This window comes from Pongo pygmaeus, chromosome 22, assembly GCF_028885625.2.
Source record: "Pongo pygmaeus isolate AG05252 chromosome 22, NHGRI_mPonPyg2-v2.0_pri, whole genome shotgun sequence".
In the NCBI taxonomy this organism is placed as follows: Eukaryota; Metazoa; Chordata; class Mammalia; order Primates; family Hominidae; genus Pongo; species Pongo pygmaeus.
In genome coordinates this window covers 46,938,730-46,961,645 of record NC_072395.2, presented here as the reverse complement: position 1 = coordinate 46,961,645, position 22,916 = coordinate 46,938,730, and the positions used below count along the sequence as shown (strand labels likewise).

Here is a 22,916-nt window from a genome sequence, read left to right as displayed (position 1 = left end):
TTTACTAGATGTTATCATCCACCCTCAGAAAATTTAAATACAGAAAACCAAGTACTGCCCAGTCTCTGGAAATGTATTGTTATAAAGCTTCTTAAACTCCAGTAAATGGATATAGTTGTCATACAGTAACCTAGAACTTGTGAGATGCCCCCTGCCCTAATGGGAAACATGACATTCCACACAAAACTAGAAATATCCAACTTACAAAACAACTCAAAAATTGTATTATTTCTGCTAGTTAGAAGATGCTGCAAGAAGATAAAAAGAAAACTTTAAAAGAGGTAATTTCCTTCTCTTCCTTTTCATCAGGCAGTATTTCCAAAAGAACCTCTGAGAGGATAACGGCACTGACTAAAGGTGTGATTTTATTATTTTTTCCTTTTAATGCTTTTTGTTGAAGGGTATAGGAAGCAGAGAAAACAGGGAGGAGGAGAGAAGTTTTCTGAACACTAAAAAATGATTTATTATGTCCGCCAAACCTCAACAAAACAGACATTTGTTGACCATTAGATAAATCTTCAGTAGGACCATCAGGAATTTTTCAGTTCTGGATTAAGATAATCACTCTGCAAAACAGACATTTAAATTTACCTAAAATTAAATGTATTAAAATTTGATGGTTTTTCTCCTGAAAAAGAGACAAATACTAAATTTTCAGTTAATTGTACTTGCAGCTGACAAATCAATACGAAAAACATTTTTATTCAACCTAATGCCTTCCACACATTAACTTCTAAATGATTTCTCCTTTTCCAATAAGGCAACCTCAGAGTAGAATGTTTTTCCATGCTTTTTCTGATGAATCTAGGCATTTTCCTTTTAAGTCCTATAAATTATACTAAAGCTACGTCTTCTCAAAACTGTTCAAAACAGACCACAGTATTAGAAACTTTACAACACACTTCTCACTGACAAAAGGAGCTAAACATAATGCCTAGAGACTACTGCCCTACAAAATTAGGTTCTTAGGTCTAATGCAAAAAAAAACTGCCTGGATAGAAATGTCTCAATCCCATCTGCATGCCTTTTTAAAGCATTAAGCACTACGATAATTATGCTATGAAAAGTGATTTAAATCCTTTCTAAGTATCAATGGCTGGCATAAATAAGATTGCCAGAGAAAAGCAAAAAAAAAAAAAAAAAAAAAAAAAATCTTAAAAGTTGAGGTTTGTATCACTTCATACCTGCCAAATCCTGAAGATGATCATATTTCTATGACCACCTAACCCACCCCCAAAAACTTTCAAGTTTTTAAACAAATGCTTTGACATTATGTAGGAAGAATCATCTAAATTTTTAATAAAATCTAATCAGATGACTAGTAAACATTATTTAAAAGGGTATCGTTAAATGTTTCTGCATAAGGGAAGCTTGTCAATTACAATGAAAACTGCTGTGTCAATTACAATAAAAACTGCTGTTCCCAGTTATGAAACCCTGCCTCCAGGGCTCTCTGCTACCCAACAGCCATCCAAGTCATCCTCAGGCCACTTGTTTCAATTTTCAGAAGGCTACCTGGCTAATCAGGTATCACTCTTCCCAATGGCAGTAGCAACCACGTGCTTTCCAAAGAAGGGAGAGAAAAACACAGTGGGTATTTCTGGTTTCATCTGGGCAGGGAAATAGGGTGGGTTATGTGTCATAGTAGCTGCTGCAGCCCATTTGTTCAGAGAACAAAGTGCTGAAAAAGAAAATCACTTCCTCAATCACTGGGAAGCACTGTTACTATCAGTAACATTGTTCTTCACTGTCAAATCTGATTTATGCAAGGTAGATATAGAAGCTATATTCTGCTGCCTGATGAATGCTCAAACTGCATGAAGTTCTCATGCTAGCCCTAACTCCTAACTTCTCTAGTAAAGTTGCTCTGCCCACAGGAGAGGTAGCAGAGAGTAGCCTAACACTAGCCCACAGGAGAAGTAGCAGAGAGTAGCCTAACACTAGCTCAAGGCTGAATTCTCAACTTTCCGCCTAGGCTTCCTCAGATCCTTCAAAGCCACTGCGGACAGCTCCCTTCTCACTGGATACCATACCAGTCTGTGGATAGGTTTCTAGATTTTTCCAACTTAAACAAAATACATGCAGAGACCAGCACCTGGTAAAGACTGGAAAAGGAAAAACAAAACCAAAAACAGGTCAATTTGGTTTGTAGAAATATGTAAAATACTATAATGCAATACAGCTATATTTTACACTCTAGTCATAGTCACAGCCTTGAATTTCAGTCTTTCAAGAGATAAACTACATTCCTTAAAAATGGTTCTGAACATACAGTATGTTATACATATATGTTTTTCTTCCTTTTAAAGAAACAAACATTTCTTCAACAAAATACAATGAGCACTGTCCAGGGTTCCCTTATTTTTACAAGAATACACATGAAAGAATCTTCAGCTAACATGAGGCTTTTTAACTTGTATTTTTATATTTATATATGCTTTTTGTCACAGTTCACCATTCAGGCAAACCTCTCAAGTAAAAATTATGAGACAATAAAATAGGTATAGTTATGAAAAGCACATAGGTGGGTTCCTTGGTAGTCCATTTTTTTCTTAAAAAGCTTCTGTAATGGGAGTAATACTTGTAGAATGCAAAAAGAAACAGTCCCCTAGTGGTGATGAGCAGATTTAGCCAAACCTCGAACACAAAGGTGCTTTGAAACAGAGCAGATTCCCCTTCTTCCCAAAAGAGAAGGCATCCTTTTCAGAAAGTAGTATTTTATTGTTGTGCACAGAATCAGAATGCAGTTTTGGTTCTATTCCACGTATCTGGATAAATTAAATTTCAACTAAAGAATTAATCCAAATAGAGAAGTGTAAATATAAATATTTGCTGCATTTGACCAAATAGAAAGAGAAAAAAAGGTAAGACCAAATTTAAATAAGCACTCCTTCAGGTGATATAACCATGTTAACCAAAATGTAATTAGTTATCATGACCAAATCTCTCTTGTACTATCTGGATGACCATATAATTTATCTTCCAAACCAGAAACTTATTCTGGAACTATCTGTAAACTGCAGGATATATGGGCACTCTATCGAAAAAATAATAAAATAAAAAACCACCTGCCACAAAAACCAAACAAGGAACAAGAAAAATTATCTCCTATACTCAGGGCTTCAAGTCATAATAAGTTCAATGACACAGGCGGGCCTGCAAAGAGTAGTACGCAATAATCTTAAACGTGACCAAACAACCACCTCTTTAGCTTTGGAGTCAATTTACAAACTACACACTCAAGATACAATCTGAGACGCCTAGTCCAGCACTCTGTCAATGGTAAGCTTGATGAGCCCTGCTCATCCTCTGATCCAAATGAAAAATATTCACTTAGCCAGCTAATAATTTGAGGGTTATAAAACACACAGACACCTCTGAAAACCTAATTACCTGAATTACAATCACTTTTGTGTAACCTACCAAAAATAAAAAACATGGGCATACCCAAGCTTGTTTTCTCCCCACCCCAACAGACAGATTTCACGATTCTGTAAGAAGGGAGGTGGGTGTAGGTACCACATCTATGCAGGTGGCATGGTGCAGAAGAAAACAGCAGTTTTTAAGGGCTCGGTTCCATGCTCCGTCACTTCCTAACTGTAGGATCTCAGGCAACAACTTCAACTCTATGAGCCTCAACAAGTCTCAACTGTCTGGCTTTTAAAATGAAACCAACTTGCTCCTTATCATTTATAGGGAATAAGTAACAGAGAAAGCTAGTATTGCCCAGTGCAATGGGGAGATGGCTCAGTAAATGTCAGTTTACTCCCTACAACCTGAATATACTAGAAGTGATATTAGTTCCTTTCAAATTAAACTGTCAACTATGTGCAAGGCATATTAGGATTTTCCCAAGTTATTTATACATAGAAGAATTAGATAAAATGATGCATTAAAGATGCAGCTCTCTCAAACATTTCAGACTCCCAACTGTCCCATCAACTATTAGCTCCTACTTAATCACTTCAAGTAAAATACAAAAAGAAAAAAATGTATATAAAATTCTTAAGACTTTTCATACATGCTTTCACTTTTGTCACCTTGACTTAAGGTCTAGGAAAGCAAATTCCAGTGGTGGAATAGACTACCAACGCTTGATACAGAGTGTATGTGTACTCACACAGACTGTCCTCAACTCCTGCTTACTTTAAAAATATGGAGCAAGGATACTGTAGCGGTTCATCAGTACCACAAAGAGCAAAACAGGTTTTCCTAATATAACTGGCCTGAACTCCAGCCAGTTTTAAATTGTAAGTGGAGCTAAAGACAACACTACAGATTAAGAATCCCTAATGCAAAAATCCAAAATCTGAAATGCTCCTCCCAAATCCAAAACTTTTTGAGCACTGACATGATGCTCAAAGGAAATGCTCACTGGAGCACTTTGAGTTTGGGATGTTCAGATTTGGGATGCTCAGCCACCAAGTAATATGCAATATCCCACAAACCAAAACACTTCTGGTCCCAAGCATTTAAGATAAGGGATATTCAACCTGTACCGTAATGTTTTAACCATCCCTAAAATATAAAGAATTTGCCCTTAAATCTTTTTGACAAAACATTTCTATTAAACTTGCACCCTCAAGTTTTTAAAGTTATTAATTATACAAAACCCTGATTGGACTCAAATGGTGCTGAAGCTGTATTCTGATAGGTGAAGTTGAGGCAGAGTAGGGAGGGACTGCGGCCCTCCTCCCAACCCTCTACCACCAGAACAGCTCTACTTTTATCAGTTTCTCCTGGGACAGGAGTGGAGAGGGGTTAAGAATGGATAATTTCCAAAGTAAACCATTTCCTCAAATAAAATCTTATTCACCTAGAAAAGTTCATAAACCACCAGATTTACTTCGTCCATATACACTCCGCCCAAGATATATTCATTTTAACCTGATTCTACCAATAAGTTTGGCTCATCATGAATTTTTTTATAGAAATCTCAGAGAAATAAGACCTTGTAGATATGTCAGTCAGGGAGGGAAGAACAACTATGAAACCACTACTGGTTTTAACTTTTATGTGAATAATACTAGATCACATATAGGAGCAAACTCCCAACAACCCATTTTGTTAAAGATAAATGAAAACATGAAATAACAGGCCGGGCGTGGTGACTCGCACCTGTAATCCCAGCACTTTGGGAGGCCAAGGCGGGTGGATCACTTGAGTCCAGGAGTTCGAGACCTGCCTGGCCAAATCTCATCTCTAAAAAAACACAAAAATCAGCCAGGTGTGGTAGCACATGCCTGTAATCCCAGCTACTCAGGAGGCTGTGGCAAGAGGATCGCTTGAACCCAGAGAGGTGGAGGTTGCAGTGAGCCGAGATCACGCCTCTGCACTCCAGCCTGGGCAACAAAGTGAGACTGTCTCAAAAAGAAAAGAAAATAAGAAATAACAGAGCAGCAATGCCTATCACTATGTAATCTTGACCAAACATTTGTGCAACTCAATGAGAAGAATTCAAGAGGCTCAACACTATCTGCTTGTAAAAGACTGTTTATCAAAGATGAGTTATAAATAATGGAAATTAAAAAAAAACAAAAAACACTAATCTAAGTCCTAACACCATCTAGGTACTGTGTCTAGTTTTATGTGCATTACTTTAATCCTTATAACAATCATGAGATAAGTACAATTATCATGACCATTTTACAGATGAGAAAACTGAAGCCATGAGGTAGTATAACTCACCCCAGGCCACAGCTGTCTGTGTTAAAGCCAGGATGTGCACTCACATCTATGTCTAAATAGCTTTTGCCCTTAATCACTATGCAATACTACCTTCAGTGAAAAGGACATTACTGACAGGAAGAAACATTAACGATATTGATAAAAGATCATGCATGTTTAAAAAGTTGTGCTTGAAAATACACAAGATGGATACGTAACAACTGTTAACAAAGTAAGACTGCAAACAGTACGTAAGATAAAAACCAGCTGAAATCTTTGTGTGATCATGTGAATGGATGTGTATGGAGAAAATGAAGAGATTAAAAGTAAAAAGAAGTCCCAGGCATAGGCTTCACATACAGCAAAGCCCTGATGAGTCAGCTGTAAGACCAGACTTATCTATGGTCTCACCATCCAAGTTCAAGGCTTTCTGCCTTCATTCTTTTTATCAGTGTTAATTAGTCATTCCACCAGAGGGGGAAAAATAGTAAGTCTTCAGGTGTATTCTACACTTGACCCAGTCATCACAGGCTATAGGATTCTATCTAAGCCAATCTTTATCTATCAACTCCCACTACTTTAAAACATTAAGTTAGAAGAATTAGCTGTACAATCTACAGATGCAAGGGTTCTCACAGTAAAATTTATGGACAACTGCTCTTAATGGATGAAGTGTTGCAGTTGCCTGTTGTTCAGGGGTATGAATAATTTGCTCTTGCCCAAAAAACCTGTTCTACTCTCAATCCTCCCCATCTCAGAACAGCAACTTCATCCTCACTATTGCTCAGTCCAAAAATTTTAGTCATCCTTGACTGCTCACTTTCTCCCTCAACCCACATGCAATCAATCCATCAGCAAAGCCTGTTGGCTCTACTTAAAATACATCCAGAATCAAAGACAACTACTAGCACCTTGGTTCAAATCACCATTCTATCTCATCCAGATCACTTGTCTCCATGCTTCTGCCCTTGGCCCACTACAGGGCACTAGCACAGCAAGCAGTCAACCCTTTCATCACAATGGACCAAACTAGCCTCTGGGACTGGCTGTTTCCTATGCAGGCAACACTTTGTAACCCTAGATTTCCACAAGACCTGTCTCCTCTCCTTTTACGCCTTTGAACAAAAGTAACTTCCCTGACCATCTCAATGCCTCCCCTTCCAACTTTGTATTTATCCATAGTACTCAACACCTAACACGCTATAAAACTTAAACGTTTCTTCTGTCTCCTCACTACCATGTATGTAAACTCCATGAGGGTAGAATTTTCTGTGTTGTTCCCTGATGTGTCCTAGTGTCCACAACATCATCTTACATATTACAGGTGCTCAAATGTTTGTTAAATAAAAAAATCAAATATTAACAACTAAGTTCTTCGCCATCAAGACTACTAAACTTCCAATATCCTACATTACCACCAACAGTGGGTTTTTTAAGCAACAAGAGATGCAGATTAAACAGGCCTAAAGGGAAAAAGAGCCTCCTCCCTCCTCCACCAGTGATCTGCAATCTCAAATAGCTCCAGTTGAGGGTATATGTAATGACAAGGCAAACTGGACTAGACAAATATGTTCATTCAGATGAAAATCTCAGTGGCCCATGACATAGTAAAAACCTGTATCTGGAGCCACCATCTCCCTCAACCTACCACCTACCACCAGTCTGGCCCACTTCCCTTCACTGTGCTAACTCCACTGTGGAATGTGTTTCGAGTTTTACTGCTGCAACGGTCGACATCCACCTCTTAGTGTGCAGTGATATGTGCAGACCTTCCTTGTGCGTGTCTGTCTGGCAACCGTTCCCACACAGCTGAAAGAGCAGGTCAGTGCTAGCAAGCAACAATTCCCTTCAGCTCACCCAACAGAAACCCAAGCACCCTGATGTCAACTCATGAAGAACTCCCTCTTCCACCTCTCCATTACACTTGGGTTCAGAGTTCCCACAAAACTAAAGAAGTTACCTTAGTAACTAGCATTTACCAAACATCATGTGCCAACCACTATTTTTACACTACATGTTTGAGCTCATCTAATCCTAACAAAAACCCCAAGAGGCAGACATGATAATGATCCCCAATTTACAAATGAGAAAACTGAGGACATTTGAGAGGATCACTAAGGGAGTTCATGAACATCCTTTCTGAAATAAAGATGAAGAATGCATCCTTTTACAACACCTTTCAGGAAGACATATATACACACACACACACACAAACTAGAAATAAACACAAGTCAGATAAAATCCAGCTAACTGATGCAAAAGGACTAATGTAATGAGAAAAATCACCACCGGTAAGCCCTGAAGTAATGCACCCAGGCTATGAGTATAGGGATGCTACAATTTTCAGGAGAAAGGCTGCTGCGGGACTTCAAAATGGACGCGTGTGGCTGATAACATCTGTACCCACACCAAGAATTAATCTTTTCTCTAAAATGCAGACATGTGTCCCTCTTGATGTGATCTATCCCTCCCAAGACCACTTAAGTGCTCTTACAAAACAAAACCTGAATCTAATTTCTAGAACCTATGGGTCTACAGAAATTACCTGGAATAGAAGAATATATATAAACAGCATGTGACCAGCCAAATCCGGAAAGGTAAAGAGTGGGGGAAGAAGCTATTACAGAGTAAGAGACTTAAGGTCATTAAGCAAACATAATTTGTGGACCTTGTTTAGATTCAGAGTCAACCAAAACTGTAGAAAGACCCTTTTGACAATTCAGGGAATTTGAACATGAACATGAGGTGTTAAGGAATTGTAGTTAGGTGTAAAGGCACTACGGTTGGGAGGCCGAGGCGGGTGGATCACAAGGTCAGGAGATCGAGACCACCCTGGCTAACACAGTGAAACCCTGTCTCTACTAAAACTACAAAAAATTAGCTGGGCGCGGTGGCAGGCACCTGTAGTCCCAGTCCCAGTTGGGACTGAGGCAGGAGAATGGCGTGAACCCGGGAGGCAGAGCTTGCAGTGAGCCAAGATCGCGCCACTACACTCCACCCTGGGCGAAAGAGCGAGACTCGGTCTCAAAAAAAAAAAAAAAAAAAAAGTCCTTATTTCTTACATACTAATTACTTACAGGTGAAATGATATATCTAAGTTTGCTTTAAAGTACTCCTGCAATAACTGATTCAGTCACCAACAGATGCTAAAACCAATGCAGATTGTTGGAGAACAAAATATTCAGTCTCAAGTTTGTTATTCCATAGATCACTTAATAAAAAAAGGGAAATAGGGTACATTTACAATGGCGCATTCTGGTGAATGCCACCTAACCAAATGACCGCTTAACAAAGTGGTATGCCTCCCGATGTGATGCACTGACATCCCTATGAAATACTCATTCCTGTCAACAATGGCTAATCTAACTCTAATCATGAAAACACAACTACAGTCAACTCCAAAGTGAGGGTTTCTGCAAAACAGTAGCCCTGGACTCCAAACTCCTCAAAGTGCCACTGTTTAATGACAAAGGCTTTGGAACTGTTCAAGGAGACTAAACAAGTAAATACACGATCCTTGATTGAATACTGAATTAAAACACTAAAAACTATTACTGGAAGAACAGCGTAAATTTCTATATGAATTGAGTATTTGGTGGTAGTATCGTATCAATGTCCATTTTGAATGTGATGGCTATGTTGTGGTTAGGAAGAAGGCCCTTATTCCTAAGAAAGGTATGTCAAGATGTCTGCAACTCTCAAAATAATGCAGTTAAAAAAAGATAAAATAAGGCATATTCTAACAATTAGTGATCTAGGCAAAAATCATGCAAGTGTTAAATGAACTGCTCTTTAAGTCTGAAATTTTTTTTAGTCATGTTAGCCAAGGGAAATTAATGAAAAAAATTTTAAGATAAAATAGAGGTGAGGAGACTGGAAATTAACAGTTGAAGCTGAGTGATAGGTACAATACAAAATTTCATTAAACTACTGTATTTACCATTATATATGACCAAGTCTGTGTTTTAATTCTTCAGTTTTTCCATTTGTAAAATGGAAATCACTCTACCTAATGTTAGATGGCTAAGGATTCAAGAGAATTGTATATATGTGTGTATAATATGCAGGTGTATATATATATCTTAAATACATATACACACCTACATAACCCCTGCACCCCTACTTCAATCCATTGCTAAGGTTAGGCATTATTATCAACTCATCTAGCCTCCCTCAAAGGCTAGCAACTATAAGGTTTATAGAGGTAAAACATCCTACCAGGTCAATTTTGTGTTTTTTTCTGTTCTCAGTCTACTTGGTTCCAATTTTATGTTTCTAGAAAATGTTTCTAGAAGGAAATCGCTTCTGCTCATCTTTCCATGTGACTAAGGCAGAAAATCTAAGCACAAGCAACTTCCTGGTAGACCAGATTATAATTCTCCAGGCCAAGTTATAAATAGAAGATTCAGGAATCGGGGTATTTCCTCTGAAAGATACTTTTTAGTTGGAAAACTTTAAAACTTTCTAATTTTCCCCAAGGTTTGGAGAACATAACACTCAAGAAGTAAGAAGTAAGACCACAAAAAGGGTAACTTTAACAGTATTTGGAGGGACTGGTAGAAATTACGCCCTGAATTAAACCTAAGAAATAAAAACAGAAACATGGTATTCTAGATTATAAAGGCAGCTGGATTTTCCTCTTGCATTGCAAACATAGGACAAGTACAGGGATAGAAAAATCCAGGGAAATAGGGTCACGACTGTTTTCTTTGTATGCCAGATGACAGGAAATCTTGAAATTATCAATAGTTTCCAATGAGTCCATCCTAATCAGATAAAATACTCAAGACAATGACATTAGGAAAAATGTTTTCTTCAATCTTCTTACACACACAAAATTTGCAAAACCTCCTGGCCCTTACTTAGTCCACACATGAGAATGGCAGTCCCATGAGACCAATAGTGCTACCAAAGTCTGCAAGACTCAGACTGCCTAATGGAAACTTGGTGTCTTAAAGCTTCAAGATACTATACTTCATACAACTGTTTTCTCATATGACTATTAACAAAACAGAAGGCAAGCAGTACACCAACAGAAGAATGGCAATCAAAACAACCCATGACTGGGTCATTTGCTTACTTAACAGTGTCAAGCAGTTAAAAAACAAAACCACACACTTCAGTACCATACACCTTTCCTACAACATGCCTGACAGAGCCTACGCTCAAATTTAGCTTTTCAACTGAGCAACAGAAATTCACCTTAAATCTGAATCAAAACCAGACTGAACAGATGTTTTATATTCAGAATTCATATACAGGGCATCTGAGCACAAAATGAAAAGGGAGCAGATATCTGTAACTTACACTGATTCTGCACCTTTCTAACGGAAGCAAAGATGACACATGGATTTGCAGGAGCATCTTCCCAGCAGCTGAAATGCAACCACAACACTGCACTTCTGATCACCACAATGAGAATTTTCTCAAACTGGATTATATCCACAGCAACCTGGCTACCATAACTGCACTTGGTTTCTTCACCTGACAAAATTAAAGCATTTAACCACCAGGGTAGGTGTTACAGAGAAACTTTTAAAAACTCAAGTCTAAACAAAGACAAAACCAGGAATTCTCGATTCTGGGGCAGAAGCAGAAAAATGCCAGTTTATGAGGATTGAGGGCTCCAATAAAGAAAGTTTTGCTAAGTCTGTGCTTTCACTTGCAATTTCATTTTTAAGCTTTCATCTACACCAACCTCTACTGAGGTATGCCCAAAGTGGATAGAAATTACCTTACCTGGGACTGTAATCATAGTAAAAATGATTGGAAGGGGAAACAAAACAAATCAATTACACCTTGGGCCAAAAGGTAGGTAAGAACAACTTGGGATCTGAGTTCGTTTTATTTGCAATTTGATGTTATCTATCTGGAGTGTGAGTGAAAAAAAAAACAAAAGACAAAAAACGAAGGTTAATCAAGGTAATCACTTGGCTTCTATTTTATGGAAACACAAAGCCTGGTCAAAAATAAAAATGTCATCACCTCCCTGCTCTATAATCTTTACAAAGAGAGCACCTGAATTTTTTTCATGGTAATACTATTTTCCAGGGATCATGGGTAAACTATTTTTAATTCCACAGACACACTCTGAGCAAAAAAAAATATTTTCTAGGCAAAGCAATCTTTGCATGCCAGTAGGATTTCAAACACCTAAGAGGTTAATACAATGGGTACAAACCAAATAGTACTAACACATGCCTAAAACAAGCAATCACTCATTGAAAGAAAAAGTGGATTGTGAATGTCACTCCCTCACAGTTTACACGGTGCAGCTCTGAAGCCTACATGTATATTTTAGCCTAAATGCACACATACAACCCAACAATCTGAAACTATAGATACTACTTTCAAGAATTGACTATGCCTGCCATCGCTGAAATCAGTCCTACTGCAAACCAGTGACCAATTAACAAGGTGGGCTTTGTTAACATAAATGCTAAGAGATTTACAGACTACCTACAGCTAATTATCTGAATATCTAGATTACAAAATGAGAGCCAACCTAACCCATAGATACATTACATTTGATCCATGGTACCTAAGTACTCTTCAATTAGTTGGCAACATCAAAAAAAAAAAAAACAGATTTCCTATAAAATCTGGATTTCTGGCTGGTAAGAGGAAAAGAGGAAAAAAAAGCTGGCAAACCCAGGCCCACGCCCCTCATGGCAATAATAGATGGGAGCAGAGTAGTAAGCACCAACATCACTAATTCAAACATTTACTGAGCAAGAACTGTATTTCAGGTTTGATCTAGTTTGGGATTCTAATGAAATAAACTTAGATATTATCTAAGTTTTAGAGTTTCTTCATTAATAAACTGGGAATAATGAAAAACTAGGCAATGAAGTTCACAGCAACTTGCCTAAGACCACAAAGCTACTTTAACAACAGAACTACACTTTACCTCCAAGGTCACATAACCACTTTATCTTCAAATGCCCTCCCTAATGAATTACTTCCATTTTACAAAGAAAGAACTGAGGATCCAAAAGGTTAAAGTCCTTAGGAAGTAGGTGCTAGAATCCAAAACCCAGTCCCATCTGCCTCTAAAGCTCCTTCTAGTCTCCCAATGCCAGTCTTTGTTTATTCTACGGTAACACATCCAGTATCTTCATTTCAGATCTTACAAGGTTTTTCTACTAATTTATAATAGAAAACAAAAAAATCAGCACTTTTTCTATAAAGCAGAAGCCTTCATACCCAAAGCCATATCCAGTCATAAAACCATATATACGTACCTTAAGTATTTTATTAACTATTTTATTCAACACATAAACATACATTTATTTGCCAACCTCAATATGGGGGTCATGACAAGCACTTGGAGAATGGAATCGATGACCTGGAGTTCCCTGATGATTTGAGTTCCTTCTGCTTGATCTAAACGACATCTACAAATGGCATTATCTACAATTTCCAGTTTCAGCTTCATTAAAGTGGAAAGTTTAAAAGATCCTTGTAAAACACTCCACATACAGAATCCTCCTGTTGTTATTTTTCTTCCCAAACTTTGAGTTATTTCAGCCATATCTAATTCTACAGTCATTATTTTAATGACTCACCTTTTATCAAGTCTTCCCAAAGAATCCAACTTGGTTTTCAGGAAACAAAGGTTTGCACTCATTTCATCAGCTCACATGATATTTAAATTATTTTATGGAAACAAGATTACCTGTCACAAAATAGTCTTGGAAATCAACACAACTTCTGGTAACATACAACTCACCCAGCGCGAGCGAAGTGCACTGACTTGTAAGCAAACTACTAGCACGAGGTCAACACGCTGTACCACAGCAAATAACTGTTTAATAGAGATGAGAGTAGTAACCCCTCAAGGCAGCTTAGTAAATATCTACCATATATGCAAAGCATAGCAGAACAGACATGAAAGACTGAGCTCTCAAGAATTTGTAATCTAGCAAAGGAGGTAAAACATATTCACCAATTAATTGTAATACAAAGTAGAAAGTGATCCATGTGATGGGAGACATGTGATGAGATTCATGCAACCAAAGGAAAGATTAGTCTATTATACTCCCAATGGTGCAGGCCCTTGACATTTGTTTAATGTACCAAATGAGTTAAGATGAACTTGGAAGAACATGAGACTGGTTTTTCATGGAGGTGGTGGGGTACTGTGGAAAGGGAGGGTGTTCCAAACAGAAAAACAGCATGATGCCAGCACCAAAGAAAATAAAAGGTAATGGTATTTATAAGAATCTGCACAACTTTGTTTACTGGGCATATAAAATTAAGTGGAAAAAAACTGAAAGATGAGGTTAAAAAAATAAGTTGGGAGTCATACTGAGGCAGCCTTGGATGCGACTTCATCCTGCATGTATTTGAAAATGAGAAGTATGCAGTAATTCGGCAACAGTGTTGATACAACCAATTAGTATGGGAATCAGAAAGCCATCACTTAAACAAGGCTTTCTACTATTTCCTTGCTATAAGTGCACCTACTTAGGTGTTTTAAAGTATCTCAAGGACATATATTTGCACTACAAGTGTATTTACAGGTATTAGCTATCCTCCCCTCAGTAGTATGTCAGGAGACCAGCTAAGAAACTGCAAGATTCCAAGGAAGAAACAAACAACATGAGCAGTTCAACTAGGGCAGAGAAGACTATATGGGATTGAGACTGCAGGAAAAGAGAACTGGATTTGTTCAGCCCCAGATGACAGAACACAGAGAAGCGATAAACAGAAATAAGCAATAACAGAGGCAACTTTGGGGACAGGCAACACATTAAGTTCTTAACCACACTGAGTTTGCAGTGCCAAGGGGATACCCAAGAGGCCATAACCAGCACAGAAGACAACAGGAAATGCCAGAGTTGTCAGCTTGTTAAAAAAGGCGGCAAATCATCCACATGAAGGTTAAAGGAATTGTACATAAAGAGAAGAGGGCCTGTAAACCCAGCACTTTGGGAGGCCAAAGCAGGCAGATCATGAGGTCAGATTGAGACCATCCTGGCCAACATGGTGAAACCCCATCTCTACTTAAAAAAAAAAAAAAAAAAAAAAAAAAAAAATTAGCTGGGTCTGGTGGCACATGCCTGTAATCCCAGCTACTCAGGAGGCTGAGACACGAGAATCGCTTGAACCCAGGAGGCAGAGGTTGCAGTGAGCCGAGATCGCGCCACAGCACTCCAGCCTAGGCAACAGAGCAAGACTCCATCTCAAAAAAAAAAGAAAGGAGGGAGAAATCAAGAGAGTAACATCAGAAAACGGCACCATAAGAAGCCAAGAAAAATGTTGCACCTAGAAAATTGTGTCTATATACTCTAAATCAGGGGATGGCACATTTCTTCTGTAAAGGACTAGATAATATAAACAAAAGAACAGGGTCATGTTCAATGTAACTTGACTTATGGACTCTGAAACGTGAAAGTTTTATGAAATTCAAGTGTCATAAAGTATTGCTGTTTTTTTTCCCACCTATTCAACTGTAAAATGTTTTCCTACTTCACAAGCCATAAAAATATGGGTGACAGGTCAGATCTGGCCTGGAAGCCACAGGCTGCCAACTCTTGCTCTAATTTCAAAGCAACAAAAAGGATAAGAGGCTGAATTAACTGTCACTTTCCAAACCCAAGGGTAGTTCTTCCTTTAGACAAACTGCTAACCTACCAGACATTCATTTGACTAATTCCTTAAATAAGGATTCCCCTAAGAGGTAACTACATGTGTTGATAACACGTGTCTTAAAAATATTGCCTTCCACTAACAACAGATAAACTCATGAGTATATTGGAAATTCTAACACAAAGCTAAGAACATTAAATAGGAAAAGTCTGATAATTAAATTGCAACGGCTTTTTATAACATGAGTAATCACACAGTATTTTATCATCTGTTCTCTACCCTTCCTTCCACCTTCATGTGAAACCCCATTCTGGTAGTCCAGGTTTCTTTTAGATGAGTCAAACACGTAGTAGTACAAACACAGCAAAGGCGCTAGATGAAAAACATTACTTCAGGACTTCCCTGTCATTGCTTTTGAACTCTTAATTTTTTGAAACTGATTTTATAATCTAAAAGGTTAGAAGATTCAATAGCAGTCTGCATATAATACTAGATACAACCTAGATTTTTAAAATCTAGAAACATCAGTATTGAATGTGTGAGTCATGAATTAAGAAAAAAAATTAGTGCAAAATGTCAACTTCTGACCAGCAGTCTTCATACATACAAACCATATCTGGTGAGGAAGGACTCCTTACCCCCAAGCCATTCCTTGTACCTTAGCTGTAGCTCAGGGGCAGGAACAGGACTCCTTCCTTCTTCAATAGCTTGCTGCGGCAATAAGCTGTAACCCAAGAAAATTTAATACCAAATGAAAGTATAACATTGTTCACAGGGTCAAGTCTTCCATTACTAGGTAACTATTTTAAGTTGCCTGGTTTCAAGCAGATAAAACACAAAGAGAGATTATTAAAGATACAAGGCTAAGCTGTTTAGGGAGGGCCCACGGGAAGAAAAAAAAGACTAAAAAGACTTGACCACTTGACAGCTACATGTTTCCGTTTGAACTGATGTCTCCCACCAACACAGAGCAGAAACTTCACTATTTCCTAGTTATCAAATGGTTGCCAAGCAAACTACAAGGACCTAGGGTTGACACTCTCCATCTCCAAAAGGTATTTAAAATACAGGCACCTCATAGGCATTACTTTCAGAACATCCTAACTTGAAAAGAACTCTAGAACAAATACAAAACTTTTGCCAGGTGTTGCTAATCATAAAAGGTTTGCGTTTAGAGAAAAATTCTTCATCACTCTACCAGAAAACCAACTGTTTTCTACATTTTAGGAACTGATTATACTTTTCTATATTCAAATTAAACCAAGTCAGAACTTAGATTACACAAAACTCCTTACCCTACCAAAGTACTATTTCAATGAGTTATCTAAATGTAAAATATAATCTGCATTGAGTATTAAACATAAAAATTAGTTTGTTTTAATAAGAATTTAGGATTTCCAAAATAGCTATCTTCTTTATTCCTATTAGAAAAATATATGAAGATATATATATAAATGCTATCTTATTGTACATGCAATGCAATCATATAGCAAGTGAATTAGTTATTAAGCCATTAACCTTTAATTCTTCACGTAAAAATTCCTGAACGCCAATGAGAAGATTTCAGGAAAAGTATTACCCCAGGGCTTTCACAATCTATGCCAACTGTGAACACCTTCTGGGAAAAGGGCATGAGACGTAATTAGCGTTCCTAACGTAAGTAACCACAAAATACTTATTATGTATTGCACAGATTTCTTTCCTCAGATTTCTTCTTCCTGTATACCCAAGGCATAAAAAGTGTCTACAAAGTTTCATTTTTTTCCTAAGCTCCTCTACCTTACACAGTATGCGGCTTTACCATTCACGTATTGGCACTTCAGTCTTTTACCTAACTGAAACACCAACCTTTAAAATCTAATTATCAAGTGAAACCAAAGGGCTTCAACCATTTTCCCACTCTCAAGAGAGCTCACTCACCAAACACATGACCCCTTCTCCTCATCTACCTCAAAGTTCTCATTGCAGGGGGGCAGGGTGGAGGTGGATATAGACCTCACCATCTCACAGGCAATCCATTTCTTTTTCCATTGTCAGAGAAGGCCTTCCTCACACTGAAATGAGGCTACCTGGGACTGCAGCCTTGGTCTCTCCTTTGTGGCTATGTCCTTTCACATTACAGCCTTTGAATACTGTGTTTTCCAGAAGTGAATAAAACTCTCTTGATGCTATCTGATATGGGTGTAACAGGACTTTTAAAATCTTTTTATTCCAGGGACTCTTCTATAAATATGGTCTAAGACTGGTCTAAACAACTAGTTTTTCAAATTGCTTGTCACCTTTAAAGGCCTAGTTTCACAACATCCATTATTTTACTGTCATAGTTCAGAATTTAACCACACTTTTAACTACTTTTCACGCTAAAGCAGGGAGAACACGGAAATAACTTTTTTTATATACACATTTTTTAAAAATCAAGCTAAATGGTACCTGAAAATAAATTTCTTCTTACAAAGACTAGTATCTACATTCATAAATGCCCAAACTTGGAAGTACAAAAGTAGATACTCATAATCAACTCCTACTTGCAAACTGAGAAAAACAGTATTGGAATTTCTGGGTGACTAATTGTACAATTGTATAGTTCAATAGGACTTATTCTACATAATACACTCTGAAATCTTTCAATGGGGGTTCCCGCAACTGACTTTGCTACAATCCAGATACTTTGGCAGCCAACACAGGGCCTGTATTTTAAATTTTAAAACTTTGTAAGCTCAATTTAAAGGAGTCAAGCTACGGTCAAAAAAAAGTAATGAGGACAGGGAGGAGTTAATATTCTCCAAACAGACTAAGAATGCTCTCCAGGTTGAGTACTACGGAGAAGAAACAGGAGAGCAGCTCTGGGAGTCCAAAGGCTGGAAAAACTATAGTTTCTTAACTTCCATATCCGCTGTTAAAGTTGCCTAACACAGCATTTTCCTCAATTCCAAGATGCATAAATGATTTGGGGAAGGAAAGGAAAACATCATATTAAAGGGGTAAAGAGGTATACACTTAAGAATCTAAAAACGTGAAAGATACGCAACTTTGAACTGAGGAGCTTCAATAATACCCTTCTTGCAACAGAAGCACAAAGTGCCTCAGGTTAGAACTGTGGTTTCTCCAAGGCCTGCTACCGGTGTGCAAGCTCACAGTCGCATTTTTCATTTCATAAACCTAGAGTTAACTTTTTAAATTCCTTTCCCCCAAAATATTCATCCTATTTTAGAATCCTATTTTCCTAAACTGAAAGCAAGCAAACTGGTCTAAAACCTGGAAGTCTTTGTGTTTGTGCCATATTTACAAGCTACAGATAGGTTTTTGAACAAATAAGTGAGAAGTTGTTGTTTAATATTACTTTATTTAGGTCAAGGATCTCCTCAACATAACTTCGCCATTGTACATAAGTCACAAGTGTTACAACCTTCTATCTACTGCCATGGGGCCTCTTTCTCCAAGAGGCAGTTCACCTTTATTATCTACTTTCTAGGGCTTTTTTTTTTGCCCCCTTCCCTCATGCGAAAACTTCAAGGAGGGTTATTTATTATTTTAACCAAATTACACTCGGTTGATCTGAACTAGAGTGAAAAATGGGTGCTCCACATCCAAAGGCTATGTTATTACAGGACATAAAAAAATATGGTAAAAGAAATACACTTAATACTTGCAACTATGTTAACCAAGATACTTGGCAACTATGGCAAAAACAAAGGGGAGGGCAAGTCTTCATTTCAAAGGTTTCAAAGGGTTACAGAATAAGCAAATATTATTGCCTACAGGTTGCCTCTTTCAATGTCACCTGCTACCTCCCCAAGACAAGGAAAGTAAACCAAAGATATTTCAGTAACGAATTTCCCAAGTTCTACACTTCCTAAAACACGTACGTTAAAGGGAGGGCTTAAACAACTTCCACCTAATTAAAAATCTTCCCTTTTAATAATGCTTTGTTTTCACTGCTTCTATCCTTTCTGAGTTACATATGCTGGTAAGGAAGGAGGAGGGCCAAGAGGAATATTCAAGAGGCTGAACGATACTATCTTAACTTCTTCCAAATCCATGAAGAACAAGCTGGGGGACACAATGGCATGTCTGTCCAGGCTGTCTAGACCTCATAGAGAGGCAGTGGCGTCCTTTCCCAGTTAACAGTATGCAAAGCACACTTCCTAACAACCTCCCGACGCTCCGTGATTGTTAGTTTATCAATTGAGCTTAAGTTCAACCAAACTTGGTAATACTCCTCGCAATTGACCCGGAGCCTGATTTCAAATGTAAAAATGCGTCCACTCCTCTAGTGCTGTAGGAAGCTGTGCTTACAAAGTTCGGACGTGGTACAATGATTTTTGTTTTATCACACCTGGTGGAGAAAAAAAAAAACATACACCAAACTACGTTACCGAATTCCGAATTCACGGGAGAATGGGGATTTCGGCGACGACTTGAGGAGTACATGACCCAGGACAGAGAACGAAGTGAGCTGCCTCCGGGCCGCGGGCCCCTGTCCTTGGCCACGCCGTCACCTGAAAGGGGCTGCTGGTTCGCTTAGCATCCCTCCAAACCTGAAATCCCCTACCTCAAGATCAATCAAAAGCAGGGGGAAGAAAGTGTCTTCTGGAGGCGCAAGAAAGGCCACAACTTGGATGAATGAAACTGGGCTAAGGACACCCGGAGCGGGATTTTCGCTGAAGTCAGAAAAAGAAAAGTCAAAGATTTTTTTTTAACATGAGAGCGATTGCAAGAGACCGGGATACAGACAACCGCACAAACACGCTTTGGAGGAACGCTTTATTGGGCGCGGACGTTCCGGGCGGCCGGTGGGCGCTAGAGCGGAGGCGGGCGGCGGCAGCCGGTGGGCGGCGGAGCGGGACGGAGCAGGCGGCGGCGGCGGGGCCGGCGACGAGGCAGCTTCACGACTGGCGGGGACGGGCCGGAGCCGGGCTGGGCGCTCGCGCGTGTCCTCCCGCGGACCTTCCACTGGACTCCCGCGGGCCGGCGCCGGGATCGCGGTCGGGGCCCGCTCGGGCCGCCCCGCCCCCCAGCCCGGCCGGCCGCTTGCGAGGCACACCCTCCCAGACCGCGCACACGCTCAGGCACACCCCCGCCTCCCGCGCGCACGCGGCCGGGCCCGGCCGGCCCACGCGCGCCCCCTCCCCGCGGACGCCCGCAGCCCACCCGCCGCCCCGGCTTCCTCCGAGGAGTGCAGGAAGGCCCGGGGTCCCGCGGCCAGGGCGCGCGGGGGACGGCGGCCTAGCGGCAGCGGGGGCGCCCGCGCGGGAAGACCGGCTTTGAGGGAAGGTCACTTACCCGCTGCATGGCTTTCAGGATTAAAGCCAGCTCGTAGCGGGGCATGCCTGGAGGATCGGCGAGTGCGGCTCGGAAGCCAGCCGGTTCCCGGGACGCGAAGGGGCGGGACGGCGGGAACAGGGGGGACCTAGAAACTGCTGCGCCGGACGGCTCCCAGGCGGCGAAAGCACGGTCCGGCCGCGCGAGCCCGGGCTTAAAGGCGCTGGCAGCTGCGCAGACGCCGCGCCACGCCCCCTCGGCGCGCCCCGCCCCGCCCGCGCGTCTTGCCACCGCCCCGCCCCCTCTCCGCCCGCGGGCGGCCGCCACGCCCCCTCCGCAGCCCCGCACCCGCCGCACCGCCCCCGCCCCGACCCCAGCCTAGCCCGCCGGCCGCGGCTAGGGGCGGTGCTGCGGACTCGGCCTAGAGTGGCTCGCGGCGGCCGCACGCCCCCTTGCGACCCTGCCTCCCCCTACCCCGCCTCCCGCCATGCCTGCTACCTAGCTCTCGAACCGGCTGGAACTTTCCATGCCTTCCTTCTCCTCCCGGGCGGCGGGCGAGTGAGTGCCCGCCAGTGCGCGTGCGCTGCGGTGCGGTCTCGTCCGTGCGCGCGCCCCTCGCCCGCGGTTCCCCGGCGCTAGGGACCTTCCCGGCGGAAGGCGGGGTCGCGGCCGGCCCGGGGGCCCTGCGGCCAACGGCTGCTCGCAGGGGTTCTGGAACATTCCCGCCCGGGATCGGTGGAGGGGTGCATCTCTCGCCCCCAGCCACAGTCCTCAGGTCTGGCGCAGCTGACCAGGCCCCCTACCCGGCGAGGAGCACGCTGGCACAGGCCGTGGGCCGCGGCGCGCGGGCTCGGGTCTGACTCAATCCCTTGGCACTGCGTGACCTTGGGCCGGCTGCCTGTGCCGAAAGTGGGGACCCGAGTGAGTTAATGCACGTAAACCTCCGAGGACGGTGCCTGGTACACACAGGCGCGATACGGGCATTTGTGGTGGGCGCCTGACCTGCCCCCACGTGTTGCAGCCGAGGGCAGGCGAACACCTTAACTCCATCTCATTTCTTTAAATGTTTGCTCAGCTTTCACTTAAAGGCTAGACTGAGTGCGTAGGAGACCCTTTAGCAACTGTCTGCGGTGGGCGGGGGCATGCATTCTGCCCTTCCCATCCCTTTACACACACATGGTTCTCCGCCCTCCAGCCAGGGGCTCTGCAAATGCAGTTTTCTCCAGCGCCCTTCCTTAGAGGTTTAGTACCCTGCAGCTGAGGCTCCTGCCCCTTGTTTGCCCCATTAAAAGCTCTGTACGTGAAGTGTTTGTCAACTTAAAGTGCTTTAATGTTAATAGGTAAAGTTTAGTGAACACTTACTCTGCATCAGGCCCCATGCCAAGGCTGGTGGATGTGTCTCCTAAAATTCTCACAATAGCCCTGAGGTGACAAAGATTCTTTGCTTGGCCAAACTTTAGTCAGGCTTCTGAATCTCATGCTAGGCCCATCTGTGCACTTCCTTGTAAAATCCAGTTCTAGCACAGAACCCCCATCCCTTCATAGCAGATCAGGTTCCTCATCTTCCTCTATCCGCCAGTCATGTCTTTTCACCCTGGCCTGAGTTCTACAAGAATCCTTTAGATCGGTTTAGCCAGAATCCCTCTTCCCCCTGATGGTTACTCTTAGTGATTTTACATGGCCATAAATTTCTATTTGCCCACGCTGCATTCGGAGGTGAGCCCACTCTCTCTCCCCGGGTTTCCCTGATCCCTGTACCCATTGCGTTGGTCCTGAATAAAGTCTTCGTTACCATGCTTTAGTAAGCATCATTGAGTAATTTTTTTTAAACAGAGGCAAGCACTGTTAACCCCATTTTAGGGATTAGGAAATACAGGCACAAAAAAATGTAACTAGTCCAAGGTCGTACAGTAATAGAAACAAAGTATTTTTAGCCGCCCCTCTACCCTTCTGACCTCTGGTTCTCCTACCACACAGATGAAGATGCTGGTTATTATTCAGTGGATTAACCGTGTAGTCCACGTAAGCCAAGATTAGAGTACCTTTGTCACCTTACCCAGAGGTTACCATTTCACATCCCATGCGTCTATTTGTGACATACGGGAGGTAAGAGATGAACCCAAGTTTTTCTGAGATAGCTGGATTTTAACATTCTCTATTCTTAGACTTGTCTACAACCCATACCTGTGTGAAGCCACACAGGTAATCCAAATTGCCTGGCTGAGTGTCAATTAACCTCATGTTTGGTTTAAACAAGTAGCGTACTATAAATAACAGAAGGAAACAAGGAATTTCTGGACCTTCAGAAGTGAGTTACAGGCTGGGTGCAGTGGCCCACGCCTGTAATCCCAACACTTTGGGAGGCTGAGGCGGGTGGATCACCTGAGGTCAGG

General features: G+C 41.2%; 1 protein-coding gene and 1 long non-coding RNA gene across 2 annotated transcripts in view; both read right to left on the bottom strand.

Annotated features, from left to right (window-relative positions):
- MRPS6 (mitochondrial ribosomal protein S6) overlaps window positions 1-21,012 on the bottom strand; it is a 68,267-nt gene extending 47,255 nt beyond the window's left edge. The window contains exons 1-2 of the mRNA XM_054468269.1: window positions 20,998-21,012; window positions 20,545-20,901 (exon numbers count right to left, since the gene is read on the bottom strand). Coding sequence (XP_054324244.1) covers window positions 20,545-20,901; window positions 20,998-21,012 — 372 coding nt within the window. The remainder of the gene's footprint in view (window positions 1-20,544; window positions 20,902-20,997) is intronic.
- LOC134738956 (uncharacterized) lies at window positions 2,439-20,534 on the bottom strand. The gene is made up of 2 exons (XR_010125251.1): window positions 19,814-20,534; window positions 2,439-19,597 (listed from the first exon to the last, which is right to left on the bottom strand). It is a non-coding gene; the product is annotated as an uncharacterized LOC134738956 (long non-coding RNA).
- Window positions 21,013-22,916: the final 1,904 nt, after the last annotated feature.